Source organism: Lucilia cuprina, chromosome 5 (genome assembly GCF_022045245.1).
Source record: "Lucilia cuprina isolate Lc7/37 chromosome 5, ASM2204524v1, whole genome shotgun sequence".
NCBI lineage: Eukaryota > Metazoa > Arthropoda > Insecta > Diptera > Calliphoridae > Lucilia > Lucilia cuprina.
In genome coordinates this window covers 67960153-67988149 of record NC_060953.1, presented here as the reverse complement: position 1 = coordinate 67988149, position 27997 = coordinate 67960153, and the positions used below count along the sequence as shown (strand labels likewise).

Below are 27997 nucleotides of genomic sequence, written 5' to 3'. Positions count from 1 at the left end.
GCTATAAAATCGTAGAAAAATTAGAAAATTATTCGAAAACATATTTTAGCCATATATGTATGTATGTATGTATTGTAGTATCAATATTGTACAATTAGTTTTTCTTTTTGCAAAATATCAAATTTAAGCATGCATTTAATCCATATCAATAGGAGGGCATGCGCCTCATTCATCATCATTCGGCAGACAATTCATCAATGCGACAGCGTACTGCATGTTCAACTACTTCAAGGCTGGGATAGTCCAATTCTTTAACCAAACACAATGTCGCCGACAATAAGTTGGAGCTCTATAGAGATAGAAAAAAATGTTAATTCGATTAATTTTTGTTTATAAAGAACCAAAAACTGTTCAAAGATAAATTTTATTAGATTTTTATAATACTACAAGTACAAAGGACATCAAGGATGAAAATGTTTTATGAAATAAATACATTTTAATTTTAAAATTAAAAAGATAATAAGTAGAGAAGTTTTTAAATGAAATGTTGAGATAAATAAATGACAATTTTTTAGACGAATTTTCAGAATTAACATATTACTTAACTTTTCTATATAATTTTAACTTTTCTATATACTTATCAACAGAATTCTCCAATTAATTTAAGATTTACCATTTGATATTTGGAAAAAGTCAAGTTTTGTTGAGATTTTCAATTGAAGCGATTTCCAATTTCCAGGAAAATTTGTATTACTTCTACAACTACATAGCAATAAATAATTGATGTCATACATTACAAACTACATCTTAATCACATTAATAAAAATAAAAACCCCGTTAAAAGTAAGAAAAGAGATGTAGAAAAGTCAATACAAATAACATATTTGAAGTACATTAAGGTTTGGTGAAAAACCAGTGAACATTTCACAAGAGTGTCATTAAGAAAATGTGTTTTATTTTTGACATCCAAATATCGAATTTTTACTGCTTCTTAAACTAAGATTAGATGTAGTTCATAGTTGCCAAAAAAATAACATCCCTCCAATGACACGCCAGTATTTGAAGCACTTCGAGTTTCAAGTTCTGATGAAAAACTGCATATTTTTTCACACTTTTTTTGCTGGCTATTTTAAAAACGCAATTGTAGCCATAATTTATTTTCCTTTGCGTTGTTACCAATGATTTTGGTTTAAAATTGTAACTTTGAAACTGATTCAGTGGGAGCGTTATGGATTCGACAATAGTTATACAGAACGGTCAATAAAATTTGTTCGAAATTGTTACCCTCGGAATCAGTTTTAGAAAAGATTTAGAGAATGTACACATCTTATTTAGAAAAGCTCTGGAACTACTTTTTTCTCAGAGATTTCTTTTCAAACATCATTATTACATATAAGATTCTTCACAAAGAATATTCAATGGAACTAAAACTGCTTTATTCGAATCTTTTTAGAAGTCTTCAATAACAACAATGTTCCAGAGAAAGAATTTTAGAAGTAAACGTGAAATCACTAGTTCCATGGTTGCCATTTAATGGCCAATCTTTCGGTGAAGGATTCAATTAAAATTAATTATCGAAAGGTGTTTTTGAGTACTCAATTAGTAAATTTTGTTTGCTAATGAAGGCGCTCAATGAAGGATGTTTTAACTTAAGCAAGAAATGTAAACAGCAGATGCATTTAGTGCTCAAGTTTAAACCACCTCTATTGGGCGCTTAAACTAGCAAATAAAATTAACTAATTGTGTACTCATAAACAACTTTCAAGGACTAATTTTAATTTAATCCCTGATCCTTCCCCAAAAGATTGGCCCTAAGTATTGCAGATTATACATGTTCTAGAACTAGTTGTTTTTAATCAAATTCATTTGGAATTAAAAGAAACTAACTGAATTGTCCAATTCACTATCGATATCGTATTGTTGTAGCGTTGTATGTCATACAAATTTTTCAAATAAAATTTTTTTAAACAAACACAAATCAATAATAAAAAAGACGACATACTACAATTAAACCGTACAACACCGATCGTGAATTGAACATATGTATCTCAATTTCAATTATTGTTTTCAAAATTTTAATTAGGCTTTTCTAAATTTCTTTTATGAATTTGAAATGAATATTCTCAATTTCAATTTAATATTTTTAGTTTTAAAAGAAATTATTCGATAAAGATTCATTAGAAACTTACTCTATTAATTGGTCTCCTATGATAACCACTATAATGATTTAATACCGCTGTGGAAACAGTACTAGCCGAATCGGCATAACGGCCATCGGGTCGTCTAAAACATCATAAAAAGCACTTGTTAATAAAAAGCAAAACAATAAAAAAAATAATTCATTAAAATTTTCATACCTTGGTCTTGGTCTTTCATCCTCCCAATCACCATTTTCTCTACCATTTCTATAAGCATAACGATCTACAGGTTCTGTTCTTTCGGGTCCTGCGCTACGCCTTTGACCCATGTGATGTAGGGCAGCCGTACTGCCATAAGGATTGTGATTACTGTGATGCTGTTGCTGATGATTTTCATCCCATTCAGTTAAATCGGTTTGACTGTGACGATAGTGGGCAGGATAAGCAGGACGATCAGACTGATAGTATTCCTTATGGAAAAAAATTTACAAAAAAAGGAAAGATGGACGAAAAAAAAACAAAAAAGGAATACATAAACAAATATTCGTTCTGGTAGTGTAAAAAAAAATAGTTAAAATGTGAAAAAAATAAAACAAAACCCGCAACATAAAAATCCATAAATTATCCAAAATAAGAAATAGCAACAAAATACGAGCAACCAAAAATGTTAACTTTAAAATAAATTCTTTTACTTACCTTCATGGAATGCGTCGAAGCACTGGGTGGTATAGGTACCCTAAAACCTCCACCATGTGGACTTTCCTGATCTGTATCAGGTGATCTCTGTGTGTATTTTCAATGCCAGTTATTATTAGTATGACGTATTTTTTATATGAGTTAAATAAATATGCATATGAACAAACGAGTTGTTGAGTTTAATTTGTTTAAATTAAATTGTTAGCAATTCTTCAATGGATGTTAATGTTTAGTGATAATAATTTAAAAAAACTAAAAATTTTAATGAATCTAAGGATTAGAATTACTTATTCCCTACTTTATATAGTTTTAATTAAAGGTCAGACTTTTAGGGGTCACATAGAACTTTAAAAACTAACTAATTTCATAGAGAAATGGTGTAAACAATTAGTTAATACAAATCACAAGTTTATCCATTGAAATTTAAATGAAACTTATGTAAAAAAAACTATAAAGCTTTATAATAATAGATGAAAAAAATCTCATATTTATATTAAATTATAAAGTAAATAAATAATTTCTTTGTTAAAACGTTAAACGGTATGTAAAAATATGGTGTGTTGCCGATCTGATATAGAACTGTGGTAAATGATTCATTTGAATTTCTACATATATTCTTCATCATCATATAATTAAAATAATATTATAAAACAATGGACAAACAACAACAAGAAATGGAATCAAAATGACACCCTATTATTGCGTGACTTGACCTATTAATATATGACAAATATAAAATGAGTTTTTGTACAATGGAATAAATAAACAAAAATTTTCATGACAAATCATTAAATTCGCACTTTAAAGAAACTAATGAACAAAACCAACTAAACATTTATAGGTATGACAACTTAAAAGTTTATGACCATGATCCTGAATAAAAATGCTAATGATAAAGATGATGAGATTATTAAATACGTTTGTTGCTTATTATAAATTAAATGAAAAAAAGAAATAAAATAAAAATTTCCTCTTACATCATATTGATGGTAGGATAAACGATTTTCTTTGGGTGTTGAATTATATTTTGGCGATGGTGAGTGTAATTGTTCCTGTGTGCGAAAAAGAAAGAAGAGAACAGTTTTCAAAGAAACTGGTTAATAATGTTTTAGTGCAGGAAATGAATGATGATTACGTGAATTCGTTAATTATCATTATTATTATTGCACATTAATAATAACATAACGTAATCATACGCTATAGAAACAAGTAAATATTTCTTCTAAAAAAATAAAAATCATTAAGAACACAAAACTATATTTTTGGGAATGACAACATATTTATAACACAAAATAAAATAAATCTTTGGATTTATCGAACCATATAGTTAAGAAATACAAACAAAAGAAACAAAATAACAAAACAACTTTAATAATACAAATTTATGCAAATATTTTCTTTTGCTAACAAATTAAAAAAGTGAAATGGTATGTTGGAGGGAAAACAAAATAAATCATAAAATCTATTAGTTTTTTTTTATTTATTTGGAATACCTGAGATGGCGTAGACGCTTTAGACGACCCATTTGCATTATTTGTTTCGCTTACACTGTCTTCTGTTGTGGCAGGACTTGTTTGTTGCGGTGGCTTTATTTTTTGGTTAATTTTTTCGATTTTAGTAGTTAGTAGTAGTTGTAAGCATGATAATAGTTAATAAAAAGTAAACATAAATATTTATTGATGAATATTATTTCGAAAAGGGAGAATTTACAACATTGTATTTATTGGAAATAAAAAAGAAATATAAAAGAGCCAACTTAGAGCCAATCATTAGGTGAAGGTTTAAGGATTATATTAAAATTAATCCTCAAAAGTAGTTTTTGAGTACTCAGTTAGTTAATTTTGTTTGCTAGCTTAGGGCGAGTTTTTCTCATAAAGGTAATCTTTATTCTTTGGTTAATATATAATTTGCGTTTTTCAGTAATCAGTAAAGTTACTTATTGTCTTAGTTTAACTGGCCAATTAAACAATAAAATAATGAATTCGGAAGAAGAAAAACTTAATACATTAAGTAAGTGTATACATCCTCTTTTCAAACTAACTAACTAACTAACAAAGTTAACTGAACGTAAATCCATAACTGAAAAATACAATCATCGTTAAAGTCCGCCTAAATATGTTCTGAGTTTAATCTCAGCAATCAGCAAGCCTAGTTTAACTGAGCAGTAAGAAAATTTTTATATTACACTTGGGGACAATCTTTAGGTGAATTATTAGGTATTAAATTCAAATTATTCTTCGAAAGATGTTTTTGAATAATCAATCAGCTAATTTTGTTTGCTCGCTAGTTTAAGCGCCCAATGGAGGTGGTTAAAATTTGAGTTAGAAATGCAAAAGTGTAAACAGCTGATGCCAAATAATTAATACAATTTTTATTAGTATAAATTATGGGCACTTGACAACATTTTTTTGTTTCAAATTTAAGTTTTCATTAATTCTAATATTACATTTACAATTGTCTTCTTCTTTTAGATAACAAACAGAGATGTTTTCTGTTGTCTTGTATGGCAACACTGTGAAGTTTAATCTTGTACTCAAAAACATCAAAGGGGATTAACATAAGAATCAATTTAATTTTAGATTAACTAATTTGTTTAATAATTGGCAACCAAAAACTCGCTCTTAGAGCTGTCTTCTTCTTTTTTATATAAAACATGTATTGTTTTGATAAAAAAAACAGTGACGTTTGTTGTATTTTTTTATGGCAACATTGCGAAGTTTAATCTTGTACTCAAAAAAATCAAAGGGGGATTAACATCAAAATCAATTTATTTTTAGATTAACTAATCTGATCATAAACTGACATTCGATTGTCAACTCAAAAACCCGCTCTTAGGGGTTTCATAAAAAATTCTCAAAATATTAAAGTTAAAGCATGATTTAAAAGATTTCATATGAAATGTGGTTGAAAATATTCAACCACTGATAGATTTAAATTCATTAAAAATCGATTTGAAGATTAATAAGTAAGGCTATGTTTACATGGTTGTAAGATCTTACAATATTGACAGAAAAATGTCTAACAACCGAGTCAACTTCAAATTTTTGTCTAACAACATTGTCTGAAATGCTTTTTCTAACAACATTTCAAATCAAAAATTATAAATTTACACGATTGTTAAACTTTTTCTGAATCTTTCGCTGCCAACGTTGTAAGGTCTGACAACAGTGTTTCACACTTTAAGTTTTTTCACATCGATCTTTCTCATCAACATTACTTCTGTTATTACCTAAAGTCTGTAGTGAAAATAATGACCTAATGAAAAATCAATAGTCATTCAACGTTGACCCAATAACGAGTGCTACAAAATTGAGTTTGAAATTTGTGTTTGCAAGAATAATTAAGGTTAATGACAATCTGTCACTAATATGAAAGTTTTATTTAATTAACATAAACCGTTTAAATAAACTTCCAAATATTAAGTTAATATCAATTTCAAACTAACGTATTGTTTTCACAAAAACCATTAGTATCGAAAATATAGAGAAGATTATCAATTTTTTAATAAATTGTTTTAAAGCTACACAACTACATTTGATTAGTCTAGTTATATTATAAAATACAAATTGTGGAGGAGTTTGATTAGTATGGCTAATTTTTTGGGCAAATGGTTTAAGGTTATTGCTAAATTTGGATTTGTTTATTTGGATATATTAATATGAGTTTGTACTTCCCCAATAAGATTAAATGTTATCAAAATCTTTTAAAAATATTTTGTCAATAACCTATTGCTGCTATTGTTACTTAATTACCTCTTTTTGTGGACTTGAACTTCGACGTTGTTGATACTGAGATGATTGATACTGTTGTTGTTGAGGCTGTGGTGGTTGTTGGTGTTGCTGCTGCTGTTGTCTTTGCTGCTGCTGTTGTTGATACTGTTGCTGTTCATATTGTTGCTGCTGCTGTTGATGTTGTTGCTGCTGTTGTTGTTGTTCATAGGCATCATCATAGGGATCATCTTCGACAGCCACTCCACCACTACCACTGCCACCACGCGAAGCTTCATCAACTTCTTCTTGTGTCACTTCAACATTATCCAGTTTCTTTAAATTTGGCAAAGCACGCAACACAATTGCACGATAACTATAAAGAGGCAATTCGAACAAGGTCAGTATGAATAAGAAGGTCTATTTTTTTTTTGTTTTTTCATTTCTCACACCTTCGCCACTTTTATAAATAAACATTCAAATGTTTTTATTAAGTTTTAGCATACTATTACTTACTTGGCTCCGGCACGATCACAGCATGGATTCTCTTCTAACCATAAATACTTAAGATTTGGAAGATTTTGCAAATATGCAATTTCATTTATATCTTGTATATTGTTTTTACGTAAATATAATTCCTGTAATTTCAGGCAGTCTTCAAATGGTTGCAACGTACTAATCTTATTGACACTGAAAATATAGAAATGCTAAATTAATATAACGGTAAAATGAGGGAAACCAAGAAAAATCAACAAGGAAGGGAAAATAGATAGAGAAGAGAAGTTATAAAAAAAACTTGTGAATTCATCAATTAAAGTGAATCATTGCTGGTAGTTGTGGTTTTTGTAAAATTGATTTAACACAAAGAATAAGTTTTTCTTTATTCTTTGGTTTGTATGTAAGTATGTATGTATCTCTAGCATATACATATAGTGTTTGTTTGTACTAAGTAAATTGAGGTCAATAATCTTCTTACTTAAGAAAGAAATTGATGTTTTTTATTGTGTTTATTTTAGTATGTAGTGTATTTCAACAAGATCGTGACACATGAATTCAATTCAATTTAATTCGTTTAAAGTAGAAAGAAGTTCAATGATTTTTCATTTATCAAATTGTAAATTTATAAAAAAATTTATTACAAATTGTCTCTTTAAATTAACTTAAAGAGATAAATAAGAGAAGAACCAATTTTCTAAAACATTGACAAAAATAGAAATTCACAATTGTTCTAAATTTGGAACATAAATTTAGAAACCTAAAAGTGTTGAGTAATTAATTTGTTGTATTTATTGTTTGTATAGTAGAGCTAACAATTAGAAAACTTGTGTTTTTTGGTTTTCATTTTCATGATCATTTGAGATATGTATACTCTAGGTCATGGATAAGATCTTTATCCTCTAAAATATTTTATAATTATAGACAATTTTACTTTATATTATTATTTTTAAAAGCCAAGTCAAGTTACCCCTCTAAAAAACAAAAATCAAGAATATTATATGTACATAATTAATTTTTATAATTAATAAGTAGTTCAGAAATCTTATCAATATTTATAAATAATTAATAATAAGGCCTTTGAGTAAATAGTATATATTAATGGGAAGTATGAAACATTTATTGCTTGTTTATCTTGAATTTATTACGATATGCTCGCTTAATATTTTCGTAGCATTTGTTATTTAGGACTTATTCATAATAATTTAATATTGATTTAAAAAATAATTTTTATATAAAATTTATTTTTAAACCAGGAATTCAAGATGAAATTGATTGTAAAAGAAATTTGTACCCGAAACTTTCCTTATTGAATTTGATGGATAAACGATTGGGTTTAATAATCAAGAAAAAGAATTGAAAATATTATGGAATCTAGTTCATTGAGATGAGAAATCAATGTTCAGACTTCAATCATCGGGAATTTTAGGATAATTGATTCTTGTTCTTTAAGGTTTATGTCGATATTAAATAGCTTTTTTAATTTTTTTAAATATTAATTAGATTTTTGTTGAATGTCTGATAACAAGCCAACAAATGTTTGCTTTCCTAATGAAATTGGCCGCCTGTAATCCTAATATGTCTTTATTATCAGACTTCTAGATATCTTAGTGGAAGAATTAAAAAACCTGTTTTCTGTTATAACTACGTAAGGCCACGTTTACAATATATAAGAGCGGTTAGATCTTCATATTAAAGCCAATAGATAGAACGTTCAGATGTCCGCTCGCGAACGACCCAAATCTCAATCGGTCAAATATGGTCAACTCAGCAATAGCTATATGAACAAAAAGTTTGTTCCCCAGGGAAGAACATCCAGTCACCGCCAATCTGTTATGAAAGTGTTCAGATGAATAATGTAAAGGTTACTTCACGCTAGGGAATAGATTCCATGGCGAACTGGGGAAAAAAGCGGGACTTAGCCCTAGCAATCAACTAGGTTTTGTAAAGGGCATCATCCCTTTCATTTATTCATTCTATTCTTGTTGTAATGTTTTGCTTCTCTGTTTTTTTAATTTTTACTCCTCGAGTGGATATGCACCTAAAATGGAGTATAACCCTTCATAACCTACCTCACGTTGTAGACGTCGAATATCTATATATGTATATAGATATTCATACCTCAACCCAGTGCATCCTATTTCTTAAGAAAATAATATTGTTTGGTGTTGAGGTTAGAATTTAATTCTGTACGCAAAGTCCGGGTTCTAAAAATTATTTTTCGGATAAATTAAAAGGTAAAATAAAATTCTAAATTTTGCTCAAGGTAATACCATTAATATATTATTGCTTTTAAGATCACAAAGAATTCTAAGATTTACAAAATCTATACAACAACCTACTCGTGTGAGTGTGCAAACAAAGTGATGATAACTCTTGAAAATACCGTCATTAAACACATTCATTCAATTGAGATAAGATAGAGAAGAATCATAATACAAGAAAAAACACATACAGAATTAAAATTCAAAGCACTTGAAAATCAACAAGTTCTTAAACAAATATGTATCTACGCTATCTATATTTTATAAAAAGAAAGTAAAAGTTACTGTGCTGCTATAAAACTAAAAACAGTAGAACTAAGTAAAGGTGGAACAAGTTTTTTTAAATACAAATACTATTTGGGTGTTAAGGCAATTTTTACATAGAGAGAAAAACCGGTAGAAAAGTACCGAATTTAATACAATTCGTTGTTAAAAGTAAGCTTATTACGTTTGTTAACATTTAGACTACGGATGTGTATACAATTTAAGTAACAAATAGTTATCATTTTGACAACGCTTCGTTGTCATTGCAATATCGCATTGTTGTCGTATCGATTACAATTTGTGTCAATTCGGCAATGCATCGTTGTGATTTCGACAACCACTCGTTTTTGTTTCTACAGTGCAAAGTTTTGTTTGACAACATAGTGTTGCCACTATGGTAACATATTATTAATTTTGTTATTGAAAAATTATTAACAATTTGGCACCAGGTGTGTATAATTTGAAAACATTTTTATAGCCCTACAAGTTTCCCAGCAGTTCGGTCGAACAGCCCCTATTAAACTTATCACTTCGCTTTACACCTATTTACCGCCTATCCTGCTATTTTAACATGTGGTTGTCCTATAAGATACTAAAGTGACGATTATCTTAACTCTAGTTTATAAAGAGCACAGCTTTGACGAAAGATGAATCAGAGCCAACCAGTTGGTGAGACGTTATTGAAAATTACTGCCTTTTTCGGATGCATTATGTTTTAAATAAACAATTAATAATATCCAACTATTTGTGATGTCACTGTTGTAACGTATAGTTTTTTTTCGATATATACACATTGCAACAAACTGCAGTCAAACATATTTCCATTAAAACATTTTAAGTTGCTTTAAGGTCTTAAATACTTAAAACAATAAAAAACGTATTTATAGTTTTAAGTATTTATACAGTTGATCTAGATGTGTTACACCACCTCCTTCATGTCTGCCTGTTACAATATTGTATGGAACGAAATACATACGTACTCATTTATAAGAAAAGCCGGCAAAGGCATGTAAACAAACTTAAAAAAAAAATTGTATATAAAATCAAAACACAACTTGTACCCCCAATAAATAAAACAGGCAGACACTAAAAATGTATAAATAAAGATATATGGCTGTTTTTAGCATGAACAAATAAATACCCAGTGATCTAATTTCATAAAATGTAATATTTGAAAAATGCTCCTATTTGTAGGAGGTTGGTTTTTACAGGTTAATCGTCGCATTTGATACATTGGCTATATTTGTTAATTTTGTTGGTTTCAATTTAGGGCCAATCTTTAGGTGAAAGATTAAATTAAACTAATTCCTTGAATGCTGTTTTTAAGCTCTCAGTTAGTTAATTTTGTTTGCTAGCTTAAGCGCCCAATGGAGGTAGTTTAAACTTAAGCAAATGTTGTATTTTACAATTTCACTTCCTGAAAATGACTTCAGATGTGGTCATCTGGACATCCCTCCCATGACAACCCTGTGTTAAAATCATCACTTCTTCAGGTCCTTTTTAGTACTTACATGAAGTAAATTCTACTTCTTTTTCGCTTCTTTGGAAGTTCTATTTAACCTAGCAAACCTTGCATAAACAACAAGTGTAGAAAAAGTTCTGCATTTAGCTAGAATATAACTAAATGTGTATTAAACCGAAACTATATGCCGAATTGTGTAGTGTTTACGAAATTCGACTTATTTATTAAGAAACGTATCTTAGAAATTTATTTTCCTACTTATACTATACGTATGTATGTCTATCTGTCTACTAAATTTTATTGTGCCTTTTTTATTTCTCCACTAAATGCTTAATAACATTCTGTGTCCTAAATATAGAAAATAATTTTAAATAAAATGCAAAAGAACAAGTTCAATGACATGAATCTTGAAATTAATTCGGCTTAATTTATTAACATTAACAAATATTAGAAAAATAAAAAAATAAAACACTCACAATATACTATATATGGCTATAAATAAATATGTCTCAAGTATTTGAGAGAATTGAAGAAAAAGGTAAAAAGCATGTTTGGTATTTAACAACTGTTTTTTTTATAACGACCTTGGCTGTAAAAAATTCAAATTATGTTTATTTCAAATACATATTAACCAAAACTGAACACTTGTTTATTTTGATATAAACCTAAAAGTTGTTTTTCATTTCGCCATATTTGGCGATAAATCCTACGCTTAAATCGTGTTTTATATTTATTTATAAAAAACACAGTTATTTGATAAATTTATTTGTTGTTTTTTAATCATATACTGTATATGACATCAGCTTTGTAGGAGATTTTCGAGTCGCAAATCTCTTTAAATCATATATTTTTTATTATTATTAGAATTTGATTTATAGTGCAATGTTTATTTATTATTCACTTGAATGATTCACATCCGCAAATGAATTTATTGTTAAAATGTTTTTATTAAAAAATATTTCGAAGGATTAAATTAGTTCAATTGAATATTTATTATTTTGAACGAAAAACATTAAAAACAAATAAAGAAGTGAGCAATAATTAAGATTCCAGACAGTTGAGAAAATGTATGAAGATTAAAATTTTCCAACACAGACGATAACTGTAATTAGAAAAACACTTTTAGAGATATCGGCAAAACAAACTAACAAATTTTGAACTTATCTTAGTAATCCTGTTTTTTTTCTGATAAGGATAATCGAAATTCATTGTTTAAATCTAGTTTAATCTATGTTTTGTGTTTTCTGTAATCAGACACGTTACTTATAATGTTAGTTTAACTGAATGTTATTGACCTAAGGGAGAAAAGTCAATCAACAAAAACTACAACAAATCCGAGGAAATACACCTAGGCCACAATCGGGCCTGTTATGCGCTCCTTATCGTGAGAAAAAACAAAGGGAACTAAATAAATTATTTTCCAGTGTTCAAAAACTCAGTTTCCTGAACATAACTCCTAAGAATCTTCCAATCAGTGTTAGTCAGGAATGTTATTTCCGGAATAAGATCACTTCTAAGATACTTAGATGTAACTTCGACGAATGCCTGGCAGTGGCAAAAAAAGTGCTCTAGAGTTTCAATGTCCTCTCCACATGCTCTACATACGTCTGAATCCGCACGTCCAATTTTGCATAAATGTGCTCGTAATCATATGTGTCCACTCAGAATACGTACTAACATACTAACTTCAGACCTGCTCATTTTAAGATTTTTCGTCTTGCTCTCATCAGGGTCACGCCATAGGATTTTCGTGGTTCTATCAACTGTTTCATTATTCCAAGAGGTCTTATGGGATTCTCTTACCCATTTTTTAGTTCAGCTTTTGTTGCGTCGAATAGTTTTGCGTTTGTCAAGTTAACTGCCTCGAGCTCCCTTTAAAGCTATTACATTCGCTCTTTCGTTACCGACTACTCCCGAGTGGGCTGGTACCCATATGATGGGAACCATATCTCTGGGAGAGTATTCAGTTAAAGCTTTTTTTACAATCCAATACGGTCCTAGATTTAGTTCTATCTCCTAATTGACTTCTGGCTGTAGGTAAATATATTAAGAACTGTGAACGCCATATTTATTCTAATCCAATTTACGCATTTAGTTATTGCTCGTACTTCTGCCTGGAAACTTGTGTTATGATTTGGTAAACGGTGGTATATTTCTGTTTCTAGATCTTTAATATAGAACCCAAGCCCTACTTTATCCCCCAATTTAGAGCCATCCGAGTAACAACGGAATTTTACTGATATTTGCTCTAATGTTCCGCTTGACCAAAACATTCTATCTGGGATCAGCGTTTCAAAGCTTCCGACATATTCTGTATCTGGTATACAATCAGGCACGTCCGATGATTGTAAATAACCTTCCAATGTGCCCAGTATACATTGATGATGTGTCCTATAACCGCTTTTGGCCGGCTCGCCTATAGTAAAGAGCAGTTCGGTTGTAAGCGCCTCCTCATATCTTAAATATGTTTCAATGGGTGGAATATCTAGCAAAGTTTCCAGAGCCTTGCTTGAAGTAGTGCACATGGTACCACTTATACCCAAGCAGCATGTACGCTGAAATCCATAACTTAAAAACACAATCATCTGTTAAAGTCTGCCGAGTTTAATCTAACAGCAAGTTAAGCCTAGTTTAACTGAGTATTAAAAAACACGACCTAAATATTATTGTTTAAATGTTTGTTTAACAAACAGCTGTTCATTGTTTATGTGTTTGACTGAAAAGTTGGCAATACTAACAAAGTTTAATAATCTTACACCCATAACTATTAAACACAATAACTATTAAACACAATCGCTTAAAGTCCACCTAAATTTGTTCAGATTTTAATCTAACAGTAGTAAGAAACCAGCCCTAAATAAATCATCAAACTATTCTAATATTCCGAATAAAAATGGGACAATTTGTCAAATACTTTCAACAATTTTGAACACTTTTTTGCAAAAAAATGTGTTAATAATATTACTTGCTATTTCATTTTAAGTTAAATAATAGAAAAAGTTATAATTTCATTAAAATAATTATACTCACATTAAATATAAATACTTCCTCTAATCTATTATTTTCTTATAATTTCATATAAAATCCGGTTAAAAAAAAAATTAAATTTAAACTCAAGTACTTGAGTCAGTATTACTTACCTTAACGCCAACACTTCAACGCCACGCATTCGTTTTATAATAGAAACATCACTGAGATCACTTCCCCTGGAAATAGTAGAACATAAATAAATGAAATTATAATAAAATTACACTCACACACAATTATATTGTATTTTTCTTTAATTTAACATACAATAGTGTAAAATGAAATCAAATCTGATCTGAGAGTAGACTAGAGTACACACTACAAATATGGTCTTGTGAATTTTTAAGATAAAACCTTTAAAGTTTATGTGGGTTAAACACGATTTCTTTCAATGTTGTTTAATGGATAAGAATGAAAAAAAAAACAAGTTCACGAAGCCAATGAGAATAAAATTGTTATTTAGAGAAATTAAAAATAAAGAAATTAGTTTCTTAAATATATTAAAAATCCGATGGGATGAATCTTGGTCTATAGATTTATGTTTAACATACCGAGGGAATACTTTGTTAAGGTATTTTGAATCCATTTTAAAATAATATGTATCAGTTAACGTTCCCCTAGGGATATTTTAGCAATTATTCCATAATAATATACAAATTCTCTAGTATGTCTTTTCTTAAATAGTGTATTTTCCAAATTCAGGCCATTCAAATATATATTTTATTAATATGTTCTTTTTATTTTCTTTCTTTCACCTCTGACGGTGAAACGGTCTTTATTTTAGTTAAATTTTTATGCTTGGAAAAGCGAGTTTAAGTGGCAAAGTGCTTGTTAGCGAACCATAAACATTTACATCTTAAAATATACATTTAAAATGTAATTAAATAATTTGTAGGAAACCTTAGATAAAATATTAAAAGAAGTTTCATATACAGATAAATATAAGAACTCGTTTAACAACCACTATCTTTAAAACTAAACTGGAAAAAATATTTTGTTATATTGTTGGAACATTGACAATTTTGTATTTGGGACAAATCGACTGTATATTATTAAATAAATAGAGTATATATGGTTATGTTTACACTAATGCTTAAAATTATTTAAAAAAATCAATTAATACAATTCCACATAACTTTGATAAAATAGTAAATATAAATGTTATAAAATCTTATTTATATATAAATGAAATATCAATTTTGTTAGAAGGTAGTCACGTACTTTTCATCAAATATTTAAGCAAGAATGCCTTAAACAACTAAAGAATAAAGTTAAATGTACTAAATTAGGGTTAACATTTTATTAGTTTTAGAATATTTCTTAAATGATTTTGAAACTATGTGTAAACATTGGAATAATTTCTAAAGGAATACTTTTAAACTCCCTTTATATTACCGGATGTAATGTAATTCATTGGAACTATGTTTAAAAATACTATGATGCAAGTTTTTTTAACACGTATAATACATATTAATATTGGACAAATTGTAAATAAACAATGAATTAATAAGAAAAAAAGGTGTTGAAACGATCCGACATAAGAGAAACGTGACGTGTAAATCTTATTAAATGTTATATTAAATACATTATTTCCACTTCCACCAAAGTGGGTTCAATTTAAATGGATTAAAAGTATTATATTGAGTGCGGAAATAATGTCTGAAGCAGGCATGTAAAATTCAGTATTGCTTTCAGTTCTTTTTAATGTCAACAACTACCGCGCTACCCCGCGACATTTTCGGTACTTATACTTAGTCTATTACTTAGTCTCCATAGTGTAGTTTATAGCGTATAAGTATATAGTTTAGCCAAAAGTCTAGTCCACAGTCTAGTCTATAGTAGCATATAGTCTATAGTTTAGTTTATAGTCTAGTATATAGTCTAGTCAATAGTCTAGTCAATAGTCTAGTCTATAGTCTAGGGTATTATAGTCTAGTCTATAGTCAAGTCTATAGTCTAATCTTTAGTCTAGTCTATAGTCTAGTCTAAAATCTAGTTTATATTCTAGTCTAGAGTCTAGTCTATAGTCTAGTCTAGAGTCTAGTCTATAGTCTAGTCTATAGTCTAGTCTATAGTCTAGTCTATAGTCTAGTCTATAGTCTAGTCTATAGTCTAGTCTATACTCTAGTCTATAGTCTAGTCTATAGTCTAGTCTATAGTCTAGTCTATAGTCTAGTCTATAGTCTAGTCTATAGTCTAGTCTACAGTCTAATCTATAGTCTAGTCTGTAGTCTAGTCTATAGTCTAGTCTAGTTTATAGTCTAGTCTATAGTCTAGTCTATAGTCTGGTCTATAGTCTAGTCTATAATATAGTCTAAAGTCTAGTCTATAGTCTAGTCTATAGTCTAGTCTATAGTCTGGTCTATAGTCTAGTCTAGTCTATAGTCTAGTCTATAGTCTGGTCTATAGTCTGGTCTATGGTCTAGTCTATAGTCTAGTCTGTAGTATACTCTATAGTCTAGTCTAGTCTATAGTATAGTCTATTCTAATTTCAATATAAAATTATACTTTTCACTAAAAGTTTATTTTACTAAATTTTTAACATATAAAAAGCCATATTTGTGTTAAACGATAAAACTAAGCTCTCTGTAGGATTTTATTTAACACTCACTGAACGTTCCCACTATACATATTATGTATGTTTATAAAGATAATATGCAACGAAGCGTTACATATTGCACCGAGAATAATGGACAAAAGATCATCATCATTAACATCGTTACACCACATTACAACAAACATTTAACAGCCCAACAATAATAATAAAAACAACAACAAAAAGGCTTGTTGCATATACTCAATTTGGATTCAAATTACAATATGAGATGAGACATGGAAAATTAATATGATGTAGATATATGTATGTAAATAAAACTGCAACGACAGATATAAATACATACATAATGAATAAAGAAACATTAAAATGTAAAACAATAATAATAACAACAAACTTACCAACAATTAAGTTTTTTAATAGAGCTTAAATCCGATTGTTTGGATCTAGCAATGACCATTTCTTCGGTAAGGCGTGTCATTATGATGATATTATTATTTTGTTGTAGTTCTTCTTATTTTTGTAATTTTGATGTTACTACTGATGACGACAACGTGGACTTATGTCAGACAGCAAACAATAAAAGTTGTATATACACGTTTGTTAAAGTTAGTTAATAAAATGCTGTTTTTAACACAAACCAAACCTATTTACTAAGAATTTTAACAAATTTTTTATTGTAATTTAATTTTGTTTTTGTTTTCAAGTTGTAAGGGTATTGTATGTAGTATGTTTTCTATAAGCAGAAGTTATTGTTGTTGTTTGTTTATGTATATAAATGGTTGTAGGGAAATCACTTTTAATAGAGTAATAAATACACTTCACTAACTGCACTGTTTATATACATATGTATGTATATATGTATCTTAAAGGTATTTATACAGATACATTGAACTTGTCATTATTGTACTATGCACGTACCGTATTTAGAATAGTAAGTTTGCCGCTCTAACAAATCGTAATGAAACTATTTTCTATATTGAAATAATTTCTATAACCACTGGCACTTAAAGCCGCTGTAATACATCGTATTGACTTTACAAGCCTTATTTAGGTGAGTGGAGGTCATAGAAACAACACCAACGCCAACAGGTTTTTCTTGTTCTTTTTTACTAAACGGCAGTAAAAAAAAAACAACAATATTAAAAAAAATTATAGAAACTATAAAGAGAAATTAAACCGATACATATTGAGATGTTTAACTACATACATATGTACATAGGTATGTAGTTATGTATTTGTCTTGTTTGTTTAATATTAATATTTTTGCTTGCAATTAGAATCTCAATTCACTCACACTCAATTGCATCCAATACAAGTTCTAATATTGAATACGATTCTATAGGTATGATGTGAGTTGTTGATGAATATTAATATTTTTTGAAAAGCGCGCTCATATATTTCAACAACAACAAACGTTTTTTAAACTCAATGTAGAACTTGAGATTATTATTATAATTAAAATAATTAGTTTTTTTATATTGTTATTATCTTTTGTAATTAAATTTTTACTTTGAGATTGAGATGGCAAAGACTCATGTAAGTACAAAGTATGTATAATTTTGTTAGTTTTTTTTCTAAATTAAAGCTAAGCTAAGTATTGAATGAAACACGTTGCGTAGCTTTGCTTCATACACATTCATACTCTCTCGTTCATTCGTTTGTACAATATTTACTCTTATTTAAACTTGTATCTTATGGATGACTAATCACGTTGCTTTTTTGTTGTTGTATATATATTTATTGTTGTTTTTCGTATTTTATATTTTTTAGTTTTGTGTTGGTGTATTTTTCGTATACAATTTTTCTATTTCATGTTTTGTTCATTTAACCCTTTAATCAGTAATGGGGGTTATTTTGGTTCACTTTGGTTTCCGTATTGTATTAGCCGGACAAAAATTTTGAGTTGAGCTTTTAAGCAAAACCTCGCCATGTTGGTATCGATATTAATGTAATCATCAGGGTAATTTACAACAGAAGACCATTCCCACAACAATTGGATGACCTCTCCGGAACGACCCAATTATCTATCGGACAAATAATGTCAACTCAGCAACAGCTGTATCAACAGGATGTTTGCTTAAAAGTTTTAATTGATTTTATACCAAAATCTCTATTCTTCTGGTATTAGCCGGATAAAGATTTTGATTTAAGCTTTTAAGTAATACCTCGCCATATTGGTATCGATATTAATATAATTATCAGGATGATTTACGACAGAGGACCATTCCCACAACAATTGGATGTCTGCTCCGGAACGACCCGATTCTCTATCGGCAAAAGATTGTTAACTCAGCAAAAGCTGTATCAACAGGAAGTTTTTACCCAGGGAAGAACTTCCAGACCTGGCCAGTCTGTTACAACAACAACAAAAAAGGAACTCTTTCGTATTTAACAATTACACAAGCGGAATTATATCATCTAAGAATCAATAGGGACCCCAAATATATAAACTTTTGTGGATTTAAGAACAATATTTCGATGTGTTACTTTCGGAATGCCTTCAAATTATATAAACTTGATTTAATCTTCAATAAGGAACCAAAATGATACACTTTTGTGGATTTACCAACAATATTTCGATGTTTTACATTCCGAATATATAAACATGATCTAAGCTTAAATAAAGAAAGAATTTTTAATTTACACAACGGTTTCTTTTTGGGTTAATAACTGCTCTTTAAAAAGAGAGCAAAAGATGACAGAGAGTTAAAATTAGAGAAGAGCTAAAAAGAAGGAAATATGCGGCAATAGTAATAGTATCAAAATGTATGACGTTTAAAAGTTTTTTTTAAGGAAATTTGTAGAATGATTTTTTTTTCTCAAGCTGCATACAAAAAAAAAAAAAACTCCATTAAAATTTTGATAAAACTTTAATCTTTAAACAAAAACTTTTGAAGATTTTAATATATTTCTAAATAAACTTTAAACAATTTCCATTATTTTTATGGCTATTAAATCATATTGTTTGTTACGGCTTTGGCAAATATTACGAAATGTATTTCTTTATTTTTGTTTACCGTTAACTAAACGTTATTAAAGATACATACAACAACAATAACTTTTGATTGAGATACACAAAAACACCAACAACTAAACAATATTATTATATTTTGCTCTAAAAGTGCAGATCGATTTTTCACTTTTACGTATTTTGCATCTTAGTTACTTTTCAAATAAAATTTTCACTTCTTGTTTTCGTTTTGAAATACGTTCGTTAATCTGACAACAATTGTGAATCTATTTCTTTATTCGAAATTTTCTTGCTACACAATTTTCACAGATAATTTTGTTGAAAAAATATTTGTGTTTTATTTTTTTGTTTAATAAAATTATACGCACTTTTAATTACATAGGTACTTCTTTTTGTTGTATTTTTTCTTATAATTCTTTTCTTTTATTCACTTTTTCACTGGTACATACGGCAAGTGTGTATTTTTTGGGCGAGGGAAACCATTTGATTTTCCTTCATTTAATAATTTAACCATTTAAACAAAATATACAAACTACACAATCAACACGTATCGCATTTATTACTTCAATCTCCCGTAAACGTGTTGTATACGCGTCGCATGAGCACTGAGACTAAAAATTTAAAAACATGAAATTCCATCACATAGTGGCTTCTTGCACTGGTGTGTTCCAACAATCAGAGAGGGATGAGAGTGCTGTTTCTTTACTCAAGGCGAATTCATCTTTATTGTTTACTACAAGAATTTTCTATTCTCTTTGGGGGGAAAATTCATAAAACCCAACCGACCACACATTTTTATTCATTAAAAATGAATAATGGAATTTATATTGATTCACAAAAGAAGAATTCTTGCCAAATTCTAAAACGAGTGAAACAGATTCAATCCTAATATGAAGAAAGTTCAAATAAAACAAATAAATGAGAATAAATTGAATTTCACGTTTTCGAACCCATTATGGCACTATATCTTAAAATATGCTTTGTATATAAATTATAAAATAACCTAAACTTATTAATCCAAAATCTAAAAAATGCAGGAAAAACTACCCTAATTTCAAATGTTAATATATATCCACACCTTATAAATAAAAATCGTTAGCTGTATATATAAAAAGGGATTTTAAAATTGTAATGTTTCATCACGGTATATTTTAATACCGGTATCTACAATATACATTTTTTTGGAAACTCCCAATTACATTACTTCACCGCATTTAAGTTACATGGGAAATAAAATAAATACCTTTCTCATGAGCACAAAATTCCAATTTGAATTCTCTTCTCACACGTTGCTTGTAAAGTATCGGATAAATTTGACATTATAGTACGGCGAATTTATTTCTAATAAGACCTATTGTTTTGTTGTGAATGTATCTGCAAAGAAGAATAGATTGATACAGTCGGAGCGAACAAAATGTGAACAGCAATACAAAACAAAATGTGAACAACAATACAATGATAAAAAGAGATAGATAGATAGATAGATAGATAGATAGATAGATAGATAGATAGATAGATAGATAGATAGATAGATAGATAGATAGATAGATAGATAGATAGATAGATAGATAGATAGATAGATAGATAGATAGATAGATAGATAGATAGATAGATAGATAGATAGATAGATAGATAGATAGATAGATAGATAGATAGATAGATAGATAGATAGATAAATTATTTGATTGATTTACAAATAATTTTAACATTTACTCGACTTGAAGGTTGAAAACATTTGGTCAATTGAATTTAATTTCCTTTTTAATTTTCTTAAAAAAATGTTGGTTTTTATTTTTTGCATTTATTACATTTTGGGTTTATAAAACAGCTATCAAATGTTTTTGCTTTCATGCATCTCAACATTTTAGAAATTTCAAGTGAAATATTCTAAAAAAATCTATACCTATATTATGTACCTTTAAACCAACTCACAGTGCGTTCAAATATATTATACTCCATTTCCGCTTAAAACTTTATACTAAATATTTGGTTTCCTTCCAGTTGTATTGCAAGCCATGAAATGCATTTCATACTGACGTCACATTAAGAATTTGGTGTTTGGTCACTATGGTGATTTACCAAGGTGATAAACAAGATGCAATGAAGCGTCAAATTACTTTCAATAACTCATCATGTTTTCTATTGAAACCCCATCAAAAAGTTGTTGTGTTCTACAAAAAATATTGAAATTTGGTATTACAAAAAGCAAAACATTTTGATTTCTCAATTTTACAAAAATAATTTTATTTTTTTTTCTTAAATATAATTAATATATTTGTTATAAACTATATACAGGTAAATGGTATCACCGCGTAAAGCCTCATCTGCTTTAAGTCTTATACCCGAAGAAGAAGGAATAATGAATACGTATGTTGGAAAACAATGGAAAAATAATAAACTTTTCAGAAGATTAACTAAATTGTTTATTTTTTTAGTACGGCTGCCAAAAGTTGTGAAAGTTTGTATTCGAATAGTTCAAAAGGATCGGCCAATATAATATACAGACGTAAACCAGCAGCTAATGCCAACAATAAAAGTGGAACAAGACAACCTGCTATTATACCAGCCACTAATGAAGTGAGACAAAGAGTTTTATCTGCACGACGTCTAAGAATGAAAACCTATCAGAATCAATTGGCTGATGCCCAACAAACTATAGCTGTAAGTGTTCTTTTTTATATTTCTATTCAAATTATTAAGGAGCTAATAAATTTATCAGGAATTGGCCCATGAAAATCGTATTTTGCGTACCTTACATAAACGCCAGGATTCTGCTTTATCCAAATATGAATCTACTAATGCTGAGCTTCCTCAATTATTACATTCACATGCAGAAGAATTGCGAGTATGGCAAACAAAATATCGCAATCTTCAAGCTGTTAATAAGGAACTTGAACACAAGCTTAAACAAAAGGAAGCTGTGATACTTTCTCTAAGTGATCAGAATAAATACTATATACAATTAAATAAGGACAAGTAAGGACATTTTTAATTGTGTTATTTTCTATTTATTAATAAATGTACTTTTACAGGAATCTAGAAGATCGTCAACGTTTAAGTGAAAAATTACAAATGTTGGAAACTCGTTTACAAGAGAAAGATAACGATATGAAAATGATGGCTCGCAAAATGCAGTTGGAAGCCAAACAAGCAAAACAACAGTTACAAACGGAACAAAAGAAAAATAAAGACATCTTAATGAAATTAGAAAAGGCACGTTTGGAGTTGTCTGGCTATCGCAAACTAGAGGAATTACAGGTATATTCAATTTCGCATACATTGTATTTTAATAAATGTCTCAAATTTTAAAATCAAATTTCATACAGCTACAAGAGAAATTCAACCTTAACTTAAGACGCAATAAAGGCGGCAATTATGAAAGCTTAAAAGATGAAAAAGAAATTGATAAGTATTCATTTGCAAATATCACTGATGCAGAAATTGCCGATGAAATAGAAATACCAAACAGTCAAAGATCAACGCACAGCACTAATAATATGGTTCAACGTACTACTCGATCAATTAAGAATACAACAACTAAAAATCATTTGACAGTCTCTTCCACTTCAACCACTGTGATACAGCACATTTCAAAACAACAAACACCAGCCAACAAATCAGTTGCTGTTTTAAGACGTATTGATCAAGGTGATGGAGATGCTTCCACTATACACGATGTTTATAAAACTCCAAATTCTTTTAATTCATCACTTGTGCAGAAACAACATTCGAACTTGTCATCTATGAGACAAAATCAATCTGAAAAGCTTGATAGTCATGATGATGAAGAAGACAATGATGATTATGAAAATGATGATGATACTGAAGACGATGAGCATGAAGAACAAATAGAAGAATCTGAAGAAATTGTGGGGGATAATGATGTCAGTGTAGATGGGACAGAAAATGGGAGAGATATCGATGATTATTATGAAGAAACTCAAAAAGTTGAAGTATGTCAATGATGTGTTAAAAAACAATTATCACGATTAATTTACATTTTTTTACAGTTATCTACTGTTGGCAAAAAACCAAACATGAAAGAGGAAATATCTAGTATAAGAAAACAAATATCCGACGATTACAAGGAAAGAGAAGCATTTTTGGATACATTCTGTCGTCAAGCGACCAATGGAGTTTTGCGTGATGAAACCCCTAAAAAGAGAAATAGCATTGCTACGGAACACAATGTGCCCAGTAATCGTAAACATAAACTTTTGGCAGCTCTTAAAGCCATTGATGATAATAAGAGTCAGGATTAAAATAATGTTTAGTATTCATTCTCTATTTTCTTATACAAAAAAATATAAAACAAATTAATTTTATACATAAAATATTTCAAACTTAATTTACATACAAGACAAACGTGTAACCTAAACTGGCAGGGATCCTTTATCATTGTTTTTGTTTTCCCTTCATTTTACTTAAAGCTCGGGAAACCTTTTTACGCAACTCTTTTTGACGCTTCAGTTTTGAAAGTTCTTCGGCCTTTTTCTGTAACTTGAATTTCTTCACGCGTACTTTGGTGTCATGTCTGTCCTTATTACGCTTTTCTTGATAATTTGTTTCAATCATGTTCATTAGTTTAGCAACCTTTTGTTCGTGAGGTGATCGTATGACAGCTACGCGTTCTTCTTTCTCTTTAGGATTTAGAGGGCCAGCTTTAGGTTTATCTTTATAAGGTAGAGCTCTTTGTAAAGCCTTTGGTATGACCAAAGGTTTAAACACCTTAGGTGTGCGTTTGATTTCAGTATACAAACTATCGGGCTGAACTTCATTTTTAATTTCCCGCTCTCGTTTTAATTGTCCCAAAGTCTTCATACCCTGCCAGAATAGTTTTTGCTCTGGTGGGAGTAAAAGTGTAGTAACAGGAGCGTAAAAACGATGCACATCCACACGGAACCATGTTCTGCAAAATACAATATCACTCAATAAAATCTTATCTTCAAATGTTGCCCTGAATGAGCCTTCGGGTGTGTGATGGGACTTTTTAATTTGACCTCGGATACCGGACACGGTTTTAATTTTAGCACCTTCGAATTTCGCGACTTCCAAGCTAGTATTGAACATACCCTTAATAAATGCAGATTTTTTGTAGATTTTGAAAGGATGACCTACAAGTTTTAGTTTCTTCATAATTTGGCACGATTTATCGAGTTCTGTAACACAACCAGTTGCCGCAATGCGAAAGCCTATTCTTTTTAATTCCTCCTGATCATGACGCACAGTTTGCAAAGCCAAGAAACCAGTATTTTGAGGTGTAATTGGCCCCCAAAAAGTCATGCTACAGGTAACATGTTCGGGAGTATATTTCAAAAAACGATGACGGAAATTATCTTCCACTTTAGCGTAAACTGCGACCGTTTGGAATCGTCTCCAACCCATAGATATTATAATGGGATCACCAGATTTTAAAATCTTTTTGTACCATCTGTGTTTCTTAACTTTGCAGTTTACATAACCGATGTTTTCTTCTGACATGTTAAGACCGCCAATCAACACAGGATATGTGGGATCAAAGTTTTCTATAAACTCAGCTGGTAGATCTTTGAAACCCAAACGCACGTATAAACCTGCTCTATAGCCTTCAATTTGTATACGCAAATCGTTATCAAGATTTTCAAATTCACTTTTATTCAGTTGTGATTGTTTTTGAGCTTCCGCTTTAAGGCTTTCATAGTAATCGTGGTCACCCGTGATACGGCCATCGTCTTCTTTTTCTCCCTTATTGTCGTACTCAGCATCAAATTTGGCCTTAAGCTTTAATTTTTTTGCCATTATTTCAGCTTTTGTAAGATTTTCTTCCTCCACACGAGTCATTTTACGTTTTCTATTTTCCGATTCCTCTGTTTCATTCTTGGTAGCATCGTCTTCTAAATCTTTAGGTTTACCACTTTGTTTTTCACCCGTTTCTAAATCTTCAAAATCACCATAAACTTCACTTTCTGCATCACTCATGTCGTCTAAACGTAAAAGATTTTCTGCATCTTCAGAAGCTTTCCACTTGCCCGTAACAAAACAGTTCTTTATCAAGTCTTTATTACTGTCTTGCAACCAATTTCTAGTAGTTTCTAAAATAAGTTGTAAACATAATTATTGTATAGAAGGAAGACTTTTACAAAATTTGAAAAAAATAATTGTTGATGGTAACAAACTGATCTCGATTGAATGGTTTGATTTTATGACATGATTTTACAAGTTAAAGATTTATTAAATTCTTACCAAAGCTGTCTTGGAAAAAGCACGACTCATCTTTATCACGTATGTCTTTATCTTTCTGCATTTGTGTTTGCTTTTTAGCCGCCACCTTGAAGAGACCACCGATTTCGTCATCATCGGAATTTTCCGATTCTTGTTGATCCATATTTTCGTCATCCTTTTTGCGCTCACTTTGAAGATAACAGCCATAGACCAGACGCATTAAGTTCTTTGATTCTGAATGACGTTGTAAAAATGCATCTCTAGCTTTCTCAGCTAGATTTTCTTTCCAACTCATGCTGTTTGCTAATATAGCTTCCTGATCAGCATCGTCATCATCACTACTATCTTCATCTTCAATGCCATTTTCTTCTTCGCTATCATCACTGTCAGCATTGAATTTCGATTTTTTAGTTTTTGTAATCTTTTCTAAATCTTGATAGTCATCATCATCTGATGAATCCTGTTCGGAGTTGCTATCATCTTTAGGTTCCTCTTCGGAATCTTCATTGCGCCAGTCATCTGCCTCGAATTCATCATCCTTTTCATTGCTATCTGATTCTTCATCGTCATCAACACCAGAATCATCCTAGAATAGAGGATTTATAATAAATGTGTATTGAATCTTAAAAATAGTGTACACTTACCTCATCAACTTCCTCTTCGCTATTCTCAGGATCATCTTCCACATAATCTTTTGATTTGATTGCTTGACCATCAGAAAACAATCTGAATTCTTGCTCATCAATTTGTTCATCTACCGTCTGTTTCTTTTCTATAAGCTTTCCCACCAATTCCTCCTGTTCAGTGGCATCTGCACTCTTCTCTTTATGGCTATGAGATCCTTGTAATTCTATATACACAGCATCCTTGTCGTAAACAATACCACCCACACCAGACATGGGAGCATAGAGCAAACGTTCCTTTTCCAGCAAAGTACGTTTTTTCTCAGTACCCGGCAAAGGACAAGGATCTGGTATAACATTTAATTCATTAATGCGGACATCACCCAAACCTGCTATATGTACCATATGTTCCTGTTTCAAAGGAACACCGCGAACATAACCATATAACACCACATCTCGATCACATTTTGGATTACGGCGTATGGTATCGGTATTTGTAATATCTTCTACACGATCTACTATCACATAGCTGTGTGCTCCACGCCACTGTAGGGGTCTAAACTTCATTACCGATATAAAACGTCCCAAATTCTTAACTTCATTCCTTAAATATTCACCATGAAGCAAACCAGACAAATAGAACAATTTGGCGCCATCATAAACTTCTGTCCAAAAACGATGTTTAAGTTCCTTTTTGCGTTTTCTTAACGCTTTGGGATTTTTAATCATATCCAAATGAGTAAGAACGCCCATTATCTTGGGCATACCATGAACCTGGCAAATGTTGAGGAATTCAAAAATTTCCATCTCAAAACCATAACTGGCATCACACATTAGCAACACCAAGTCAGCACACTTGGCTACATCAATCATGGAATTGATATCATTGTTGCATTCCAAGAGGGTAATGCGTCTCTTCTTGGAAGTGACTATGGTTATAGGACCTTTAATATCATTCACATTAGTTTTTGTGAAGGTTTTGATTAAATTGTTAATTAAAGTGGTTTTGCCCACTTTTGGTGGACCAACAACAGCTATCAATACAGGTGGTGGCTCATCTGGAGTTTGATCTACTACCGGTATGTGTTGCTTCTTCGCTGTTATATCCTCTTTGCGCCGAAAGTTTCTTTCAGCTCTTTGAGCAGAATTGATGGCAAATGCTTTGGGATTCCGTTGGCGTGCCGTTAAGTTGGGTTCTTTTTGGTTTGACTCTTTTTTAGCTTTCAATTTCTTTTTCTCCGCCTTAACTCCGGATTGGCGAGCGCGATGGGATTTCTTTTTATCAATACCTTCATCTTCAGGCATTGTTATATTTAATTATTATAAAATATTACACAAATTCTCCCACTTTTCCAATTTTTTTCTACCAAACACTACACGTGCAAATGTCTTTTGTCTTGTATTGTTGTTGTAAAATAAAAAATGTCAACATACGATCAGAGTTGTATTTTGTCTAACAATGTAATAGATTTTGGTTGATCTATTACGATTAATGTGATTTGTTTGGATGAGATGTATTTTTTAACATAAATTGCATATAAACTTTGAAATATTTAACTCTTTAGCAGATTTTAGCAGATTATTACAAAACTATGCCTGGTCGATGTTAAGAAGTCAAATAAAAAAGGGGGAACAAATATTTTTATAAAACA

At 30.0% G+C, this 27997-nt stretch overlaps 3 protein-coding genes across 27 annotated transcripts; 1 reads left to right on the top strand and 2 right to left on the bottom strand.

Moving 5' to 3' along the window:
- Positions 1–17088, bottom strand: LOC111683304 (putative uncharacterized protein DDB_G0291608). 11 transcript variants are annotated; one of them, XM_046950918.1, is made up of 10 exons: positions 16949–17088; positions 14107–14172; positions 6998–7171; positions 6527–6857; positions 4268–4360; positions 3752–3826; positions 2775–2861; positions 2298–2548; positions 2130–2223; positions 1–289 (listed from the first exon to the last, which is right to left on the bottom strand). In XM_046950918.1, the coding sequence occupies exons 1-10, from the start codon at positions 17026–17028 to the stop codon at positions 176–178; spliced, it is 1365 nt and encodes a 454-aa protein (XP_046806874.1). In that variant the 5' UTR covers positions 17029–17088; the 3' UTR covers positions 1–175. The 11 variants fall into 11 exon arrangements, with proteins under 11 accessions (XP_046806874.1, XP_046806875.1, XP_046806877.1 ...); XM_046950919.1 differs by having other exon boundaries at positions 2298–2536; XM_046950921.1 differs by lacking the exon at positions 2775–2861.
- Positions 17071–27747, bottom strand: LOC111683323 (ribosome biogenesis protein BMS1 homolog). 15 transcript variants are annotated; one of them, XR_006940902.1, is made up of 8 exons: positions 26367–27747; positions 25744–26308; positions 23879–25592; positions 21438–21692; positions 20765–20895; positions 19890–20380; positions 17469–17659; positions 17071–17200 (listed from the first exon to the last, which is right to left on the bottom strand). XR_006940902.1 is itself a non-coding variant. In XM_023445383.2 (3 exons), exons 1-3 carry the CDS (start codon positions 27648–27650, stop codon positions 23917–23919), a joined length of 3525 nt encoding a protein of 1174 aa, XP_023301151.2. In that variant the 5' UTR covers positions 27651–27747; the 3' UTR covers positions 23786–23916. The 15 variants fall into 15 exon arrangements, 1 of the variants encoding a protein (XP_023301151.2); XR_006940904.1 differs by having other exon boundaries at positions 19908–20380; XR_006940896.1 differs by lacking the exon at positions 17469–17659 and having other exon boundaries at positions 19639–20380.
- Positions 21720–23846, top strand: LOC111683322 (lebercilin-like protein). The gene is made up of 6 exons (XM_023445382.2): positions 21720–21888; positions 21957–22182; positions 22241–22497; positions 22554–22779; positions 22848–23474; positions 23532–23846. Exons 1-6 carry the CDS (start codon positions 21821–21823, stop codon positions 23781–23783), a joined length of 1656 nt encoding a protein of 551 aa, XP_023301150.2. The 5' UTR covers positions 21720–21820; the 3' UTR covers positions 23784–23846.
- Positions 27748–27997: the final 250 nt, after the last annotated feature.